A 21,519-nucleotide genomic window follows, 5' to 3' on the forward strand; every position below is an offset into this window, starting at 1 on the left:
TATTCATGGCAACAATTTTGCCTTTCTTTCAAATGATTACCCACATAGCTGGATGTGTTTAGCTGTCTGTCACTGTGTGCATGTGTCTTTTGTTGATAACTAAGGCCCTATTTTGAAAGTGCCCTCTCTGCCTCCTTTCTTTTTAGCATTCCTTTATCCCTTATTCCCAATTCCAGTAAAATGTAGAAATTTCTCCACTTAATTTTATTATTCCCTTTCTCAGTACTTTTTATGTTCTCTATTCAAGATGTATTTATGGATCCACCGGGAACATAAATGTGAATAGGACTTAGTGTTAGGGGTCATTTAAAAAGCCCTGCCCTTGAGGAACTTAAAATTGAGTGGTGGAGACAAATAATAAGCAAAGAAATAACATAGGATATTTGTTAATTGTGACAACAGTAGTGAAGAATACAAGAAAGACATAGATAAAGAATAAATAAGGATGGACACCAAAACTAAGATCAGGCGTTGAGAAGGAGCTGGTGGTACCACAGTGTTTCAGGAGGGGGAACAGTATGAGCCAAGATCCTGAGGTAAGAAAGAAGTTGATGTGCTTGTGAATGTACCATAAGAGATCAGTGTGACTGGAAGAAAAAGAGAGAGAGAGAGAGAGTGGGGAGAGACAGAATGATGTGGAATGAGATTGGAAAAGAAAGCAAAGACCATATCGTTCAGAATGGGAAGCAATGGGAAGCAGCTAGTGAAACAATTTCATTTGTATGGTTTACAATTTTAGAAGACTTTCTGACTCTGTGGACAAACTATATTAGAGAATTATGGAAGCAGAGAAACTCTGCTTAGTAGATTACTAGTTATCTAATAAGAAATCCAAGACTTAACTCTATTTCTCCTGTATAGTTGACTTCTAAATCTGTGTTTCTAGTCCAGATCTCTTTGGTCATTAACTGCTAGACCACTGGTTTCCAACATGTGATCCCTATGCATCAATGTTATCACTATCTTGTTATTTATTTTTACTATAAACTTATTTTTATCTGTGCTTGCTAGAAATGCAAATTTATGTGCACCATTCCAACAGGAAATTGCCTTTAACAGGATTTCCTGATGATTCTGATACCTGGAGAAGTTTGAAGACCACTGCTCTTGGCTAGTAGTTCTCAGAACTTAGAGACATCAGAATTACATATGGTGCTTATTAAACTACGCATTGCTAGACCCCAATACAGAGTTTCTTCAGCCATCTGTGGGTTGGGAAGAATTTGCATTTAAAGGAATTTGCCAGGTGATGCTGATACTGTTAGTTTAGCTACTGCACTTTGAGAAGTCCCAACTACCCGGTGACACCCCCATCAACTATCCCACCAATACTTAAAAGCTCAACATGCATAGAACCAGATTATTCATGCATCACCTCCCAACAAATTGTTCCTCCTTCTCTTCCTGCTTGCCAACCCCTTATCATCTCTGTCTGTCACTCCTTTCCTGTCTTATTCCTTCTCTCCCGCCATTGGTAGCCAATTCCCAAAAGCTCATCATTCCACCTTGTCTGTCCTATTTGTTTCTCTACTTCATTACCACCAAGTTTAGGTTCTTGTTGTCTCACCTGGTTGTCTTATTCACTTTATCACTGCTGGAGAAAATACCAGCATTCGTATCGTAAAGGAAGAAAGGCTTAGACCTCTAGGTCTCAGAGATTCGATCCATAGTTGGCTGACTCCAAGGCAGAAATATCACGGCTGAAGGACCTAGCAGGGGAAAGCTGCTCACCTCAAGTCAACCAGGAAGGAGAGGGAGAAGAGAGGAGCTGGTATAAGAACACACCCTTCCCAGCCATGCAACCAGTGACCCACCTCCACTCAGGGCCCACCTCCTACCAGCACACTCAGCAGTGAGCTTGTTAATGATTAATCAATGGACTAATAGGACCCCACAATCCAATCACCTTCAAAAAGCCCCACCTCTAAATAATATATGAAACTTTGCATGGATATTTTAAATATACACTGTGAAACTAAATTAACTGGCAAAACCCATTAACTAATCACATCTCCTAATTCTCCTAACAGTGAATGGATGGATCATTGTGTCTAGGGATGAACATCATGGAGATTTTCAGCAGATTTTATAAATATTAAATGTGGAGAACTATTTCAAAGTTTCCCATCCCTGAATTATTATTACCTGGAACATTTTGTAAAACCAGTAATGACCAGTGTTTAGCCCCCAGAGATTCTGATTTGTAGAATGATGATGGCGACCCAGACATTTTTTTAAAGCTCTGTCTGTGGGGTTAAAACCACTCACATATATGGAAGCATTACAGCAGAGAAAGAATATCAGGGACTTAGCCGCTGATTGAACATAGGGACTAAAGGCGAGGTTCAAAGGTGAAAGAAGACTTTGCCTAAGATTAGGTGCTAGAAAAATGTAAGAAACAGAAAGAAGAAATTCGAAGAGAGAATAACTGATTAGGAACAAAAGATGTATTCTATGTAAGGTTCCAGCAGAATATCCAAATAGAAAAGTGAGTAATGCTATTGGAATATAAATCAAGAGCAAGAAGAGTCTGTTCTAGTAACAGTGATTGGTGAGTGTTTTACAAAGAGCTGATGGTTGAAGGTGGTGGAGTAGATGGGGACCTTATGCTATGTGTTTCCCAGAGTGGTTCTCTACTTTCATTAAAATCACCAGCACTACTTATTAAAAATGTAGATTCCTAAATCCACCCCTCAGAAGTTCTGATTCACTGAGTCGGGGTTAGGGCCTAGGGTTCTGGATTTTTTATTCTCCAAAGGTGATAGCAATGCACACTAAAATCTGAGCATCACTACTTGGAGGGGGGTAAAGGTATAAGAACAAAAGCTTGAGGGACATCTGTATTTGGAGAATTAAAACTGGAAGGCGGCTAGCAAGAAAAATGGAAGAAAAGAATAGTCATAGTAGTGAGGATGTAAGATTGTACTGGTTCTTGTAAATGATGGAAGGAGTTTAAGAAGTAGGCAATAGTCTTCTAACAGTCAGCACTTCAGGTGATACAGCCATTATGTGTTTGTATTTTTCCTGTTTCAGGTTAGTTGTTCCTACCCAACTTGCCTTTAACCAAAGTGTACCTAAAGGCCCAAATTTTGAAAATGAAATATTATGTTTAAACCAAATTCTCGTGTGTGTGCTTTTCTATGAAAACATGAGCAATCAACTTCTCTTAGGCCCACTTTGACATCTATAAAAGGGCATTTGTTTAATAATTAAATAGCACCAAGTATAGTGCTTAATGTTGTACCTAGCACTGTGGTTTAATAAATGATAGCTACTCTTTGTATGCCCACAAGCCCTATACAATGCTTATTGAGAGTGCTCACAGAAATTACTGAATTTAAATGTGATGTAATAAATAATATTCTTCAGCTGTTTCTAATCTGGTTACATAATTACTAACCATCTTGGAATCATTATACTGAACTTACAGAAACTGCAGCACTATGGCCACCTGTCTTTGGAAATAAGATCAAATGATCAATCAATAAATATTAATTGTGCTTTCTGTTCTATATAGGCAAGAGGATTCTTGACCTTAGAAGTCGATTGCCTAATCAGACAGACTACACATAAAAACATAGAAAATGGGACAAAGGGGAAGGGGAAATGGGAGGGGTAGGGAAAAGGAAAGAAGGGAATGGAATTAATATGAGAAAATGAACAATAATGGAAACAAAGTCTTTGTAGATAAGGAGGGAAGGCAGATGGGAAAAAAATAAGAACCAAGATTGATTATGTAAAGGTGCAAATTTCTGACAATGAATGTCATTATATTGTATATCTTAAATTTACAAATAAAATTAATTTTTAAAAATTTAAAAATGAACCTTTATAGGCAGCATTGTATAAAAATATCTTATAGAAAAGCTGACCATGTGAAAAAGTAATTAAAGAAAATTTCACAAAGGAATTGAAATTCAGTTCATCTGTGAGTAAGAAGGTCTTTATAAAGCAGGTCTTTATAATAAGGTCTCTATGTTGCCCTGAGAAAGTTCATTTATTCAATCCAGTGGTTTTAGCCCTTGCATCTTAAATCTCAATATTCTTGACCCTACTGAATAATGAAAGCAAAATGCACAGTTTGAGAAAGGAAGCTTCGTGGCTCAATTTCACTAGTAGGGTATATTTAATTTATTGGGATGAGAGGAATGGATACATTCCTACATTTTTAAAAAACTCCTAATGTTTCAAGATATACTAGGAAAGACATTTTTTCTCCATTGGGGAGAAAAACAGTTGAACAAATGCCATGATGTTTATGACTAAGGCTCTGAATTGGCTTCAGCAAACCTTGCCAAAGGTGAACTTAAAAAAACTCTGAAGTATCTGGGCTCCTCTAAATAACATGAGCATCTTTCAAAAGAAAACCTACTGTCACGGGCAAGGTCAGTTACAGTGGTGATGATGCAAGGTTAGCGGTCAGGCCAAATTAGTAGATCACATCTGACTATACATAAGATTTTTCCTATTTCTTTCTAACTCTTAATATGACCAGATATTCAATATCCGGAAGTATATGAAAAACCCAAGCCAAACCTGGAAATGTGATGGCCACAAAAGCAACAAATGTTAATTGAAATAATCAATGAATGTTAATTTCATTTGGCTTTTATATTGGTTTCATCACTCATTTCTCTCTCTCCTTTTTTATTTTTGTACCGGGGATTAAACTTGGGGCCTTGAGCTTTCAAGGCAGTCTGCAGCACCACTGAGCTAAATCCCTGGCACTCATTTCTGTTTTGAAAATCACTAATTACAGTATTATCATAGTTTTAGTTTACCTTATTTTGGGACAATTTTTTAAATAGCACATAATAAGACATACCTTTTTTTTGAGACAGAATCTTGCTATGTGTTCCAGGCTGACCTTGAACTTACTGTGTAGCTGAAGCGAGCTTTGAATCTGCAGTGATCCTCCTGCCTTTTCCATCCAAGGGCTGAGATTAAGATTGTGTACCATCATGTAAAGCTAAAAATTTAGACAAATTTTTTCTTAAATATTATTTTATTGTAGAAATGAAGATAATGGAAAAAGATATTTCCATGAAATAATAATTATAGAAAGAGAAAATGTGTTAAAAATTGGTATTTCAAAATGGTTGTTCAGAGAGCTGTTAGTCCAAATCATCACAGGAAAGAGAAGGTGTATATGGCTCTTACTCTATATACACTGCTTACACATTTGAAAGTCTATTTTTTCCCTATAGTTTCTATGTATTTAAGTTTTAAAATTACTAAAACCACCACACATGGTAAACAAATAAGAGGAATGATTTTCTGAAATTGTTTTTTTGTCAGTGAAACAGATGTACTACCAGCCGAGCAAACACCTAATAGCACATCGTAAATTCTGTTCTTTAAGACACAGAGCCCCGGGCCAGGGATTTAGCTCAGTGGTTCCGCCACCTGCCTTGCAAGCACAAGGTCCCAAGTTCAATCCACGGTACCAAAAAAAAAAACAAAAACACAGAGCCCCTGATAACAAAGGTCAGTGGTTCCACAGATTCCTTCTGAAGACTAACTCAGGGACACTGAACATCCCTACCCAGAAAAGAAAAACAATTTCTGAGAAATGAATTTCAGGAAATATAATAGAAGAATATTGAGCAATAGTTTAAATGACTGAAAAGAAAATGCTTTATTTTCTCTTTTTTTATTTTCGAAGTCAGTATCCCCAAAAGCATGAAGCCACCGGATGACAGGATAGGAGCAGTAGGAACTGATGAGCACTTACTTGAAGGCTGTTGAAGATACGACTGTGAACAGGATATTTAGGGACATTTTGATTGAAATAACAGTTACTGATCAGTTTAGGCTGATCAATGAAGCTATGTGTCATAGCCAACCAAACCTGAGTGTGTCTTAATTCAATAAGCTACCTTTTTTTTTTCTTTTTCTTTTTCTTTTTTTTGTGGGGAGGGCGGTTGTTGAGACTCACCTGGAACTCACTATGTAGCCCAGGCTGGTCTCGAGCCCAAGGCGATCCTCCTGCCTCAGCCTCCCGAGTGCTGGGATTACTCTTGTGTGTCATACACAATTCATTTACTTCATTATTTACATGTAGTACTTTGGATAACTAATCAAATGCACATGGGTTGCACAGAATATAAAGTGTCGTTTCTTTAAAAACTGCATACATGCCACCTTGACCCCAGTGGTATATCAGGTTAGATTTTCTTCTACACCAAACAATAGCATTCCTTTCCACCTCCACCACTGTTACACTACAGCAGGATCTCATGTCTGAAGACTCCAATGTCATCTGCTCGTCATGGTCCATTCTTCTCTTCAAAAGGGCCCCTCAGAAGCATCCTTAAAAAATACATTGGCATACATTGCTCTCCAGCTCAAAGTCCACACTGAGCCTCCAAGTCCTGTGTGGAGAGGCCCTCTATACCTCTCTGACCTCCCCCGGTCAGGCTCCTCCTTGGCCATTCCTTTCCAGCCTTGCTGCCTTCTGTGAAGCTTCTAGACCACACAAGGCACATTCCCTCACAGACTCTTTACTATCCTGCTTTTGTTCCAACCTGCGTGGCTCAGACCTCTGCTGAAATGCCCTCTCAGCAGACAGGTTTCCCTGACCATCTTATCTAAATCACTCTCCACAACAACCACCCATTGCTCCCTATTCCTTTGTCTTGGTTTTATCTTTCTTCAGAGCGCTTTTCGTGTTATATTATTCACTTATCTTTTAATTTGATGACTATATCTCTCCATGAGAATGGAAATTTTATGATGTCAGGGGTTTTATCAGTCCAGTAGTCTCTGTTGTAACACCAACACCTAAGCAGAGAAGGCCCCCAATAAATGTTTGTTGGATATAAAAGATAGCATGAAAGAATGACAAAGGACATTCTTTCCCTAAGTAGAGTGACTGTTAGGAGAACAACAGCATGCAATGCCTGTAAGAGTTCAGGTGTGCCAATTGCACGCTAACAGCACAAAGATGAAAGGGAAATAAAGCTAAGACAGTGAAATGTTGAGATTGGAACAGCTTTGCAAACATGATTCCTTGAGGCCAGCATCTAAGCAGGTGTGAATCAGGCTTGCCAGCTAAGTAACCCTTCAATCACAGACTTGTTTGCAGAAGATAACACAGGGATCCATGTGGATTCAGTTATTCATCCAAAACAGACTTCGGGACGGGGCAGCTCAGCTCTGCAAAGTCACCCAGGAGCTCGGATTACTTCTGTCATTTTTGCCTTTCCCATCTTTTCCTTCCATGGAATATTCTCCACACCAAAATCACTGATGCTGTCTCACCAGTATCACTTCTACAGGAAAAGAGATATAAAGGAAATTTGGGACAGTTTTCCTTCTAAGGAGGCAGCACAGAACATCACACAGCACTTTGGATCAAAGTCAAACATAGTCATATAACATGTTTAAATGCAAAAGAAGCCTAGAAAACGAGACTGTAACTGAGTGGCTCTGTACTCTGCTAAAACTTTGGGTGGTTGAATTATTCTGAAAAAGGGAATGGATACTGGGTAACAGTTAGTGGTCTCTACTTAAATGATTAGTTGAGTGCTACTTAGGCAAGCTACTATGTTTCAGGCACTACTCAAGGCCCTATAATATATATAAAGACAATCCCCAGGTTTTATGTGTCCTAGAGAAGACACATACTATGCCACAATACAGGCACAAAATGCTATCAAACAACTTAAGGGTAGAGGGGCAAGGGAAGGAAAAGGGGATGAAAAGGGAACTAAGATGTATTAGGTATATGTACCAACTTCCCACGAGGAATGTAAACATTATGTAGTAATAAACTTTTAAAAGAAGGCTTCAGGGTAGAAAGACCAGAAAGTTTAGAAATAACCTTGATTTGAAAGACAGGAAGGGAAAGGGGAAAGAGTGTTTAAGGTGAAGTAAAGGGCTGGAGAAAGTAGAGGACATGTCTAAGAAAAGCAAGCTTCATAGTCTGGATTAGCTCCTAAATAAAAGGAGGTGTGAAAGAGGAGGCTGGAGACTTCTTTTCATTTCTTTTCACCTGGTGTGGGAATTGGCAGAGGGTTTTGGAGCAGAGAATTATATGATCAGAGATGGCTGTGAACAACCATCAGTGAACACAGAGTGAGTAGGAAAAGGGAGAGCCCTGAGTATGGACAGAGCAGATGGAATCTCACAGTGTTTTCTTGTAAGACAGCTTCAAAGAAAATAAAAAATACCCCTGAAATCACCTTGGTCAAATAGTAAACTGAATAACATGCATTACCATATTTTTCGAATTCCTGGCATGGTTAGGCCATGGCTCTTGGACTTTTCTGACCATGTACTAAAAGAAACAAATTTCTTCCTCTCAGTCCATTTTTCCAAATATATGTAGAAACAAAGGTTGTATAAAACAATACTTCAGAAAAGGCATTCTTTTTTCTGCTGTATGTTTTTATTCTTAACTATAGACGGAGCCTCTAAATTTGTTTATTGTTAGAAAAACACTTCGCTAGGCACTAGGAAGAAGCGGGGAATAATATGGCATATGAGGTCTCCTGGTTTTCTAGAAGATTGTATCAGTTAAGGGAAAGAAAAACAGGCGCAAACACAAATGACCAGAGCAGAACAGAGAAATCATGGAATTTTGGAGCTAGAATGGACCTGAGAAGCCATAACACCTTTATATTATGTATAATTCGTAAAAAAAAATGAAACACAGAAAAATTACTAACTGAACAGCACAAGTAAGTTCTGCAGGTACAAGTCAAAAGAGCCTCTTTGGGGGACTAAGTCCCTTCTTATTTAATTAAACTATTTTTAAAAAGTAGGATTATAAAAATTATGGTATATATTATTTGTATCAAGCACATAGTGCTTTTAATAAAAACACTATTCAGAAGTCCTATTTGTGATTGCAGTATTTATTTAAATATTCACTTACAGTCTATTACTAGACTGTGAGCTGGCAGTGGGACTCGTATGTAAAGTTGTATGGTGAATTCATCAAAGCAGTGACTTCACTGACTGAATTATCTCCCCTTTGAAGATACAACAAAAATATGCATTTGAGGCCAATAAGTTCTTTAAGAAAAAAGTATACTCTTCTCCTCCTGCCCCCAACTACATCCACGAAAGACTGAAGCACCTTGATTTTCACTTCTACCCGCCCATCCCAAAATATGACTAGCTCCCAGAAGATTTTGTGCTCTTTTTTTTCTCTTACTGAGTTTATTGGTACTTTTTAGGGTTACAGTACAGTTACATTCATCATTGGGATCGTGTACCTTTACATGACAGGTCTTGGTTCTCATTTTTTCCCCTTGTCCCTGCCCTCCCTTCACCCCCTCCTCCCCTCCCCATTTACAAAGATTTTATTTCCATTTTTTCATTTTCTCATATCTTTTCTTTTCCCTTATTCTGAAGTAACACTGTCACCTTGGATTTTCTGGACTATTTAACATTTCGGGTTGTGGCTTTGATGTGGCTACTTGAATAAGTACTGCACCAGATGTTAGAGCTACATGCTTTATTGATCTTTTTCCATACTTTCTCACCTTATTTTCCAGTTAGAAAAATATTATAAAGCAAACTTTTAAAAAGTTACCAATAATGATATTAAAACATTTCACTAAATAACCAGTGTTAATGTCTTCCATTTTAAACACTTTGTCTTCTGTATTTTAAGGCATTTCTTAATTAAAATAATAAATTAATTAAGCTTCTCTACATTTTTCTGGCTTAGAAACAATGATTTTGATAGTCTACATATTTCCTCATAGTGTAATATTTCACAAGTTTACTAAGAAAGTACGGTTGTGATGTAATTGCAACCAAAATATTCTTATTTTTCTTACTATTTTACTCATACTTATAAAGAATCATTGCAGAGGGCCAGGGATTTAGTTCTGTGGTGCTGCCGCTTGCCTCATAAGCACAAGGACCTGAGTTTGATCCCTAGCATCAAAAAATACTAAAAAAAAAAAAAAAAAATCACTGTAATCAGTAACAGTCACATTTTGACATTGTAATTTTTTAAGTTACTATATAGTGTTTAACGTTGGTTTAAAAAATGTTAAGATAATATACATGTACACATATATACGTATGCAGTGTAAGCTATAATGATTTAGCATGAAGTAGATAATTTATTGCCTTTCTCCTTAGCTATTCTTTCTGCCAACATTTTGATTAGAAATTTATAGAAATTTTTCACAACATGTAAGAAAACAAGGTTCTTTACAGTTGCTTTTGGTATTTGTGGTTTGAACAAAATAGTAGTGCATGAAAAAACCAAATGTGATATGTGAAGAGAGCTATGCTTACTGTCTCTTCTCTCCATTGAAACCCACAGACGTCTTGCCGGAAACGCTTTGACATACATTCCCAAGGGAGCATTCACTGGCCTTTACAGTCTTAAAGTTCTGTAAGTAAACAAATGTTATTGCACATAAATCTGATTTTAGTGTCACATGGCTGCTGAGTAACTTGGAAAGCATGAGTTCCTCTAATAAACTATTTAGAACCTTAAGACTTTTCCTTTCAACCCAAATCTACCTTCACTGGGGAGGCAGAGTCATAATATACTTGGCTAAATTTGTATTTGAAAAAAATGTATCTTTTCTTTTCTAACTTTAATCTAAAACTGCTTCTAAATAGCCACCTTACCAATTCAAACTTATAAGAGTATTTCTGTTTCCCCTTATGTTGGGAAGTTGGGGAGCATGTCTCCAATGATTATGGTAGTCATGCTGACTTTGATCACTGAGATGCTGACATAATGCGATCATAGATTTTAGGGCACCTAGAGTGCACTGAATAAGGACCCACTAAAGAATATCAGGTTTGTGCTCCATCTGTGTATAGATGTAGTACAATAATTGTTTAATGAAAAATGTTAATTTACTGTGAAGTATAAATGTAGATTTTATTATTATTTAATGTCCAACGTCTCCAGTTTTTTATTAGGAAACTAGTCGTGTTTATGACCTCCTTTTTCTGGTACCCATTCCTTAATTGTCTTTTGTTTGCTCTAAGCAGAAGAAAATCAATAATTCAAGTTGAAAGTCATTCTAAAAAAAGTTTATCTCAGGAAAAAAAATCCTTACTTTATTTTCTTTCTTTGACATAAAATTCATTAACTCTAAAAATAAAAGCATTTGACTTATTTCTGCTTAATAAAAATTACATTTTACCAGACTGATGGATATGTCAGTTTAAAATAAAACAGTTAAATTAAATTTAATAATTTGCTAAAAGCTAATTCAATAGCAGAACTATTGTTTGGCCTGCCTACTTGTTTGGGTTTGGTTTCCCTTTTCCTGTTTGGATCATTTTTTTTTCTATTAAGAAGAAATACTTTTAAGTTGTCATAATGTCAAATCCCAATGTGAAATCTTTACGTAGGGAAACTCTAAGTTGTAGTACCAGGTCCAGTGCACCTACATCTTCACCAGCCCAGCAAAATATTTGTAACCATTTGTATCCTAAACGCCAAGTTTAGATAAGACATCTAAAATGATTGTTTTCTTCTGTCAATCTTTATACCATGAAGTATTTTGATGCTTATTTAATAAATTATATGGTAATGAATTATTTTAATTCACTTCACAAAATGAAGACTGAGTATATGAGCTAGGGCATATGTACATATAAGTGTATCTCCAGCCATCATAATTGTATTGAAAATACAGATATAGAATATGAATGCATATAAACAATATATGAATTACAAAGAAATGTAATTTTAAATCTTTAAATTCTCATGATTGAATTACTCAAGTTGTGCATGATTTTTTTCCATCACTACATGCTTTAACTTTCTATTGTATACTTCTAATTGCACTATGTTTCTATTGGATATTTCCCACAATACACCAAAGATCCTTGCAACTAAAGATATCATCTGTCTCTGTCATTAGTATAACCTCAGCTCCTAAAACAGTGTTTCCCTCATAGCAGACATTCAATAAATATCTATGGAGTAAAGGTTTCACATTTTCAAAACAGAGAAAACAAGGGAGCTCTAGACTCAATATTTTCTTAACTTTGTATACTAACCTCATGTTATATGTTTATTAATGGACTATTACATGCTATACAAAAAATATACTTTCATATCTGATATGAATTTCTACATGAAAACAAGCTTTATTTACCCAAAAGGTGTCAGTACATACTTTTCTGTGTCCTATGGTGTCTTTTGCCTGAAACCCTAGAAAGCATTAGCTTAGTGATTGAAAAATAAAAAGTTCGGGTGCCATAGTTTGCATATAGTTTGAGCTTGCCCCAAAAAAATTCATTGCTAGAAGCTTGGCTCTAGAGAGGAGTTGTTGAAGTGGTGGATCCTTAAAGTGTTGGGAACTAGTGGAGGACACTTCATCACTGGGAGTACCAATGTCAGAAGGGATTAAAGCAATTGTCACCAGGACACTGTATTGATCACTCTCCTATTGCTGGGGAAAAAATATATCCAACACCTACAACTTAAAGAAGGAGAGGTTGGGGGAGGGATTTAGCTCAGTGATGCTGTGCCTGCCTCACAAGTGCAAGATCCTGAGTTTGATCTCCAGTACCAAAAAAAAAAGAAGAAGGAGGAGGAGGAGGAGGAGGAAAGGTTTATTTGGGCTCACAGTTTCCAGAGGATTCAGCCCATGATTAGTTGGCTCCAATGCAGAAAAGTATCATGAAAGGACATGGCAGAAGAATGTTGCTTACCTAGTGGCAGCAAGGAAAGAGAGAGAGGGAGACAAAAGGAGTCAGGAACAGAATAAACCCTTCCAGTTTATATCCCCAGTGACTCATTCTGGCTCCATCTCCTAGAGCAAGTCAGCTATAGACCTCCAAGATCCAGTCACCTTAGAAACATGAGACATGTGAGGAACATTTTAGATCTAAACCTTAACACCCTGTTTAGTTTCAGAGAGAGAAAATTGTTATAAAAGGAGCAAGCCTGGCCCCTAAATCTGTCTCATTTCCTATATCACTAAGTGATTGCTTTTGCTCCCACCCACTCCTACCATTGTAATGCTACCCTACCAGGTGCCTCACCAGAGTCTGATGAGGCACCCAATCTTGGACTTTCAACTTCCCAAACTGCAGGCTAAATAAATCTTTTTCTTTATAAAGTTCCCAGTGTCCAATATTTTGTTACAGCTACAGAAAACAGGATAAGACAATAGGTTTTCTCTCAAGCTTACCATTTAAATGTGCCTTTTCACCAGAAAAAAAAAAGTGAACTGTGGTATTAAGATGCTTTTTTATCCATTCCTAAATAACCAATGTTTCTTGTCCTTTATACAGTCAGATAGTGGACCTTTTGGCACAGGGGGCAGTGCATCAGTCTCATATACAGTCTGAGATTCAGCAAAGCCTAACAAATGTAATATTCAAAATGGCATTAAACAAATTATTGCTGGAAATACAAAGATCTATAAGTTCTGGGACAGATTATGGGATCAAGATAGTGGAACCCAGATAGTCATATAGATCATCTCTGATTCTTAGGGAAATTATGTCAAGAAATGTGTGCTACACAATATGGAACTGCAGAGGCTGGTAGCATTTAGTGCCATCATCAGACTTGGTTCAGATTTGGCTTCCTAAGAGAGAAAGGAATTTTCAGAGAAGTTGAGCCAAAAGCTGAACTGTGAAGCACAACTTGGAATTAGCCCCCCAATAAGATGATGGACTGAGGGGATAATATACTCAGAGACAGAGGTAAAGAAGACCTGAGGTGAAAAGGTCTTTCTGAGAAGGCTAGTATGGCAGCATTCGGAAGAGATGGTGAAGCATATTTGAAGAAAAACCTGGAGAAATAGAAAAGGATCCTGGTTTCGGAATCCCACACATCGTGTCAAAAAAAGAAAAAGATATCACTGTGTCTAAGCATGACAAGGAAGAAGATGAAAGAAAAGAAATGGCATGTTTAGTCTGAAGTTCAGCTAGATAACCATCAGTGTGAGGAGGGTTCAAGTGGAACGAGGTCCTTCTCAGAACTGTGTTCACTCTTTTAGATGCTATCTTAAAGACTAACATTAATGAATAGACTTAAACTGTGAAATATCTTAAGAGTACATATATTAGAGCATTGGTTCTCAACCGTAGTGGTTCTGCTTGCTATGTAGTGTTCTGAAAAATTTCTGGGTGAATATTCAGTTGTCCAGATGATTGACACATAGTAAACTGTATGTGATCTGCTGCATTCAAGAGAGTTCTTAAACTGAAAGAATTCTCCCACATTCTACTTGACTTCTGACTGTCCCTCCATACCAAATCTAAATCAATAGTGCTTCAATGCATAATTCTACTGAAAGGCTTTATGAGACGCTCTCCATAAGCCTAATAATTTACACAGGAAAGATTAAATAGAACAAATATATTCTCTCAAAAATCATTGAATAATTAACTATGTTCATCTCCCCTATTCTTGGTACTGTAAAATTTAGTTTAAAATAGTGTTAGTGCTATAGTTTTACCACAAAAGCCACAAACATATTAAAAATATGTAGCCCTGTAAATGCAAAATTTCTTTGAAATAAGTATCATTAAATAAAAAGAAAAACAAGAAGCACAGGGATTTCATTGAATTTCACCAACAAAGTTTGCTTTATAAATATTTCATATTGCTGCCTTTTAAAATATTTGTGACACAAGCATACAAAATGTGTGTTGTGACAATTATATAATGATTTATTTACTTGGGAATGACTTATTGATTTTTTTAAAAATCTTTTTCACTGCCTACCAAGTCCATCACCTGGTTTTTATGAAAGAAGTTTGTGACAGTTATTTTCCAAACCAATCTTGAGTTTCCATTGCCTATGGAGGACTTTCTGAAGTAATGGAGGAGTGCTTACCTCACGATGCTTTGAAATTTTCATCTGTGGTATTTTGATGCTATCTTGTCCTAGGACATAGGAAATATTTTGGTATTACTCTTATCTATAAGGAACGCTCATTGGTGTGGATAGCTATGATACTTGTAAGTATCACTTCATTTTCTGTACTATAAATTTTGCAATTTGTCTTGGCATATTTACTTGAACAGAGGTTATTCCCTTCTTTTTCTTATAATGTATAAGTATGGCCTATTATTACATATCTGAACTAGTTTTTATTCTAGTTCACATCTAGACTCCTAGTCTCATGCTCCTATTTTTGCACAGAATGGCTTGTGACCATGTTATTTTGCTTACATCCACTCTTGTTCATTAAAAGTAGAGGCAAGTATCTGACTCATTTATACAAATATCTTCTAGGGTAGTCACATAATTTACTATAAATGTGCTATTAATTATATTTTATGCATATCTCTCTTTTTGTAATACAGTTAGGGTCACACATTATATTGACTGTTTTCCCTAAAAGGTGTACACAGATAGCCTATATTCTCATGAATTTCATTTCAGTATAGTAGAAAAGGCATTATAAAATGTGTTTTATTAAAGGGAGGATTGGATACAAGACAGTTGAGAACTATAGCAATAGAGGTAAAGTAATGAACAAAATAGACTGCCCTATTCTCATGCAAACTCAAATGTTTTTAAAAGTTCAGAAGTGTCTTTGAATAAAATAAATAACTGCTTATATTGCAGTATGATGAGAAAGGTAATACACAAGTAATATTAATTTGGTGTACTCATCGGGACAAGGAGTGCAAGGAAAAAATATGGTAAAAGAAGAGAAAAATAGGGATCCAGTCCATTAAGATAGAGAATGAAGTTGACAACAGCTATCATTGGATAGACCTGTTTTCTATCTAAAATCTTATTACTATGAGCACTGAAATATCCCTCATATTTGAGATTATTGTGGTATTGGTCAGCTTCCCATTGCTGTGACAAAATACCTGAGAATAACAATTTAACACAAATAAAAGATTTATTTTGCCTCCCATTTTCAGAGATTTCATCAAATGGTCACTTGGCCTCATCATTTTGGGTCTATGTCAAGGCAGAACATCATGGCAGGGAGCTCATGGTAGAGCAAAGCTCACCTCATGATGGTGAGGAAGGACGGGAAGGAAAGAGAGAAGGAGGGAGGAAGAGGGAGCAAGGGACCAGGATCCCAATATCCTGTTCAAAAGCACATCCCAGTGACAACTTCCTTCTACCAGGTCCCACTTCCTAAAGATTCCATCATCTACTACAGCACCGCAGGCCAGTGACTAAGCCTTCAACACATTAGACTTTTGGGGTCTTTGCAGATCCAAATCATAACAAGAAAAAGAAAAGAAAAGGATTCAAAAATTGTACAGGTAGAGAACCATGGGAATGTTGTATAAAGTAGTAAATATTTTAAAGAAATAAAGTATGAAGTCATCCTTTGTCTTTAGATAGAGTGGTTTATTTTCTTTCCTTATCCATATGTTAATGACAAAAGTGAAGTTATGCCTACACTCATATTCAGGATATGGTACCTTCTGCCTGCATTTTCTGTATTCAGTAATGAGTATTTGCAAAAGAAATTAGCAGCCATGTGAATGCTTTCTGTTTTAATTGCACTCTGTAGTACTATAAATCCTTTAATTGTTTTGTCTCCCACTGAAGTATCTCAAGCAAAAACAGAAATTTCTAATTAATTCACTGGAGACTTATAAGAATATAATGGAGATAACTTTTTCCTGTTTTGTCATTTGAAAGTAATTAAACAAAAGCTCTTTGTTTAGAAAGAGGTCAGAGATCATTATATTTTTTTAAAAGTTTATTTTTGGTATTTTATTGGTATTAGTAGTTGAAAAATTAAGTCACTTGGGGGTAACATGGAGGGGTGATGCTTTAAAAGTTATCATTATTAAAGTTCATTTAAGTACTATTTTCTGAAGGCAGACATTTAAAGCAACAAATTCTGAGACTATTTAGTAAAGGAAAACTATTTAAACCTCTGTTATCCTCTACTCCAATTTTCCAGGGACCTTATAAAAACTGTAGTTTAAGAGTTTCATTGTTTATTTAGCAAAACATAGGACAATTTGATACATTTTTTTTGTACCAGTAATATACTACTTGAAAAGTTTAGACCAGTTAATTTCATAAGCTGTATCTTATCATTTAAATTTATTACAAATTAGTTAATTACTCAGAAAAAAAGTTTTGTTAACTTAAAATTAGGTAATAAAACTGCTTGGAAAGGTACAAAATAATAAAAACATAAACTTTTACTATTCAGTTAAAATTATTCAAATTATGGAATTCAAGTTGCAATTTTCTCAATTCCCTAATTTGCAAGAGAAGTGTGATATCTCTTTAAAACTTAATCTTATGTATAGTGAACCGATATTCTTGAGACATTTGATTTATAAAATTTTAGTTGAATTCAAATTTAACACAATGAAATTAGTTAAGTAAAACTTCTGGAATAAAAATGACAACTATGTTTCTTAGAAAATAGAATCCCAGACATAAGAAAAACATAAATTTTATGATCTCCAAATATTTTTATATCTTATTGGTATATGAGCTTGTATTTATATATGCAAAAGTAACACAAATACATGCATATTTTACTCTTCAAACATCTTTTCCATAATATAATATTATTCCCATTATACAGATAAAACTCTAAGAAGGGAGTTAAATGGGTTTGCTTGCCAAGACTCAAAGCATAGGCCTTATCTCCAAGTCCAAATGTGGCCCCAAGTTCAGGTGAAAAGATTCCATTAGCAGTAACATAGCATGGGTGCTTCTCAGCATGTGCTGCCCAGCTCAGCCTTACTGGCATCATATGACAGCTTAGAAACTACACGAAAAAATGAAAAAAAAAGTTTTTGTAAATAGAGAAGGGAGGAGGGGGTGAAAGGAGGGTAGGGATATGGGGAAAAAATGAGAACCAAGACCTGTCGTGTAAAGGTAGGAGATCCCAATGATGAATGTAGCTGTACTGTATACCTAAAATGTACCAATAAACTCAATGAGGGGGAAAAAAAAGAAATTCAGGTTCTTGGGCCCCCACCCAAAAAGAACCAGAATGCAGAAAGGGAGTAAGACTCAGCAAGCTATATTCTAACAAGATTTCCAATGGATTCTAATGAACCCTACAGTTTGAACACAAGTATTACAGTTTTTTCTCTGATTGAATCAGTGCAATCTCAGTGTGTCATTGGTTTTTGTTTGTGTTTGGGGGAGGAGATAGTTCGGTTTTTGTTTGTTTGCAATGCTGGGATTGAAACCAAGACTTCGCTCATGCAAGTCCTCCACAACTGACAGATACAACTAACTATTTCATCAATTTTGAGTAATGGTTTATTAATGTATATAAAAAAGACCAGCCATTATTGAATGTTTACTATGTAGCAAGTAATGTTCTGTGTACTTTCACTCCTTGAGTCATCAAATAAGCCCCATGAGATTGGTCTCCCTACCCTTCACTAAGGTTTGGAGAGCTTGGGTGAGTTCCCTGAGGTTCTATGAGGCTGGGGGTAATGTATCAATTACTTTCTTGTTGCTGAGACACAGTACCTGATGGCCCATCTCTAAGGAGGAAAGGTTTATTTCGACTCTCAATTTACAGAGGTTTCCATCCATAGTCAGCTGGCTCCAAGGCAGGGCGGCATAGCAGAGGGACATGGCAGAAGAGAAAGAGCTCCAGGCATGGGAATGGAAAGCAGAGAGAGCAATCAAGAGCAAGGAGAGGCGACCCTTCTGGCCACATCCTCACCCAGTGACCCACCCCCTCCAACAGGGCCTCACCTCCCAAATCACACTTAGCTATAAACTTATCAGTGGACTTAGCACTGATGAGTGTCATGCCTCCATGATCCAGTCACCTCCCAAAAGCCCCACCTATGAGCACATGAGCCTTTGGAGGGACATCTATATAAGCCAGGTAAGGAAGAGGAAGAAGTAGGATTTGAGAACTCACACACTTAAGCATTCCATATACCATACGACCTGAGGATTCATGCAAGTATTCATTAAGAGAACACTGTTGGGTGCAATGAGAAACTCATCAAGCTTTGGAGTCAGACATACCTGGAGTTGAATCAACCAGTCCCTCAATAAAAATACATTTTAATTGTGGAAGTGAGAGACGAAGGAAATTCTTTCAGGAGTCCAAATGTATATTTGTAACCTAGTAAGTTGAAATATTTCTTTAAAGTTTGTTTCCTGAAATAGTCTTCTAAGGGCTGGGGATTTAGCTCAGTGGTTCGGTGGCCGGCCTTGCAAGTGCAAGGACCCGAGTTCAATCCCTGGTACCCCCAAAAAAAGATAATAATAATAATAATGCATACATATATAAACCTGAGAAATGTATGCATACCATTTACTTGAAAAAAGCAAACCTCTACTCAAAAGTAATAAAGAACTGAAATAGTCTTCTGCCTCAGGCTTACACGGAACATGAAATGGTATGGAAAAAAATGTGCTGCAAGATTATTATGTTATAAACATTTATGTAAAAGGTAGCAAAATATAAGAAATCTAATTGGAATTTTTCCATGCTATTTCTCACTAGCAATGATATATTTTTATTACATTGTTGCCAGGTGTTTTCATTCTGTAGTATCCATTTTCTGAAAAACACTGTGTCACCTAGGAGAACAAAAGTGCAAATATTTCACAAAAAAATTCAGTTCATATCAAAATATGGCCACATACAAGAAAAGAGACAGTCTTTAATAGCCTCCTACTTTTATCTTTATTTGCATTTTATTTTAGCTACACAATCACCATAGTGATCCTTTAAAATATATAAAAAATAGAAAATTGGAAGTAGGGAGGTTAATTTTTCTCAAATGAGAAGATGATCAAGAAATTCAGGGGAGAGGGATGAAGAAAGACTTAAGATGTGTTATGTACATATAACTACTCCCCACAAGGAATAGAATCATTATGTATTGCAAACAATTACTAATAAAAAAAAACTGGGGGAAAAAACATATATGAGACCAAATCACTTTTCTAATTAAATCTCTTGATAGAGGTTTCTCCTCACACTTAAAATAAAACTTTATCGTCACTTGCAATGGAAATGGTCTCAGGTCCTCCCTCTTTGTCTCATCGTCTTGCCCTTACTCCTTCCTCTTCAGCCCTTACTGATTATTTGCTGCTTCTTTAACAGATCAAGCAAGTTATAGCCTCAGGTCTTTTGCACTCACTCTTCCTGCTTACTCAGTAACTCTTTACCATCTATCCCAAATCTATGTCTTGCTTTCTATCCTTAGGACTTCCACTTATCTTCTGTTATATATTCATTTGTTTAGTTTTAGTTATCTGTAATCCCTAAAGAAATATAAGCTCCATGGGAACCAAGACTTTGATATTATCCTATGTTTCTTACCCCTGGAACAATGCATGACACTGCTATATTATAGTCGGTTATTGTTAATTTTCTTTAACATCTTTATTTGTTTTAATATTCAGTATGCTGCAGAATAATCAGCTGAGACAGGTACCCGCAGAAGCACTACAGAATCTGCGAAGCCTTCAATCCCTGTGAGTATTGTTGAAATTGTAGAACATTCAAATTTGATTTGGTAGACACATGGAAGTGTCCAACCGATTATTTCATTTGTCTCTTGGAGGATGGGCACACGTAAACAAACTATGAGAGCCCATTACAGCAACAATTCTTCATGTTCTCATTAATCACTGTATAGTAGGGGGCCCCGTAGTGGAGTTTGAAATTTGGGGGCAGATACTCAATTACAGCCCCTGTTATCGAAAGCTTCATTGATGTATATTGGTGTCTCAGGGCAAAACATTGCCTCCTCAGTCTTATCCAACAGTCCCCTTAGTATTTTTGTTTCTGAATTCAAATGAAAAGTAATACTTCTTACCCAGAAAATGGATATCATATCTAGATCTCTTGGTACCATAAGCTTATGTTTTCAAATTACCTGAGCTGATCTGTGACCAAATTTTGCCTAGTCAAATAAGAACTGAATATTTTACATTTTGCATATGCATTAGGGATCCTAAAGTCAAGAAACTAAGATCACTTGGCTTGTTCTGAAGCATTTCTACTCAGTAATTCTCCAAGAGCTTTCCCATCACCTTACCAAGTCAATCACAAATAATCTCACGTAACTTAAGTCCTCACGTAACTTGAATTCACATGCCACGTAAAACACACACACACAGTATTACGTATGATGTTGACATCCTCTACTTTGAATCCATGGCTTTTCCAGAGGCTTCCATCCCACCCCCAAACCAATGGTTATAATCACTGAAAAGATAAAAATAAATTATTCCTCACAAAAATATCATCCTTGGCAGCTAGATGTTTTGGAACTTTAACTGTGAGCAATTGTTTTTGGTGATTACTTGGCAGGCCTATACCATGGCTATTTTGTCAGGAAATCATCTCATCAGAATGCATAAGTGTTTAAAACATATTGTGTGATTTCTGATATACACAAGTGAAGTATATGCTCTAATACTACTTACACTTAAGGTTGTTGTCAGTCAAACAAAATACTACTTCCTGGTCTTGAATAATCAGGGAGATAAATACATTTTAAAAAGGTAAATGATGGGCCAGGGATTTAGCTCAGCGGTTCGGTGGCCTGCCTTGCAAGCGCAAGGAACCGAGTTCAATCCCCAGCACCAAAAAAAAAAAAAAAAAAAAAAAAAAAAA

At 36.3% G+C, this 21,519-nt stretch overlaps 1 protein-coding gene across 1 annotated transcript in view; it reads left to right on the forward strand.

Annotated features, from left to right (window-relative positions):
* Window positions 1–21,519, forward strand: part of Lgr5 (leucine rich repeat containing G protein-coupled receptor 5) — a 77,473-nt gene that overhangs the window by 5,112 nt on the left and 50,842 nt on the right. The window contains exons 2-3 of the mRNA XM_019206543.2: window positions 10,292–10,363; window positions 20,301–20,372. Of these exons, the coding sequence (XP_019062088.2) occupies window positions 10,292–10,363; window positions 20,301–20,372 (144 nt within the window). The remainder of the gene's footprint in view (window positions 1–10,291; window positions 10,364–20,300; window positions 20,373–21,519) is intronic.

The sequence above is a fragment of the Fukomys damarensis genome, unplaced genomic scaffold (genome assembly GCF_012274545.1).
Source record: "Fukomys damarensis isolate Sample0158 unplaced genomic scaffold, DMR_v1.0_HiC HiC_scaffold_15, whole genome shotgun sequence".
Taxonomy (NCBI): domain Eukaryota; kingdom Metazoa; phylum Chordata; class Mammalia; order Rodentia; family Bathyergidae; genus Fukomys; species Fukomys damarensis.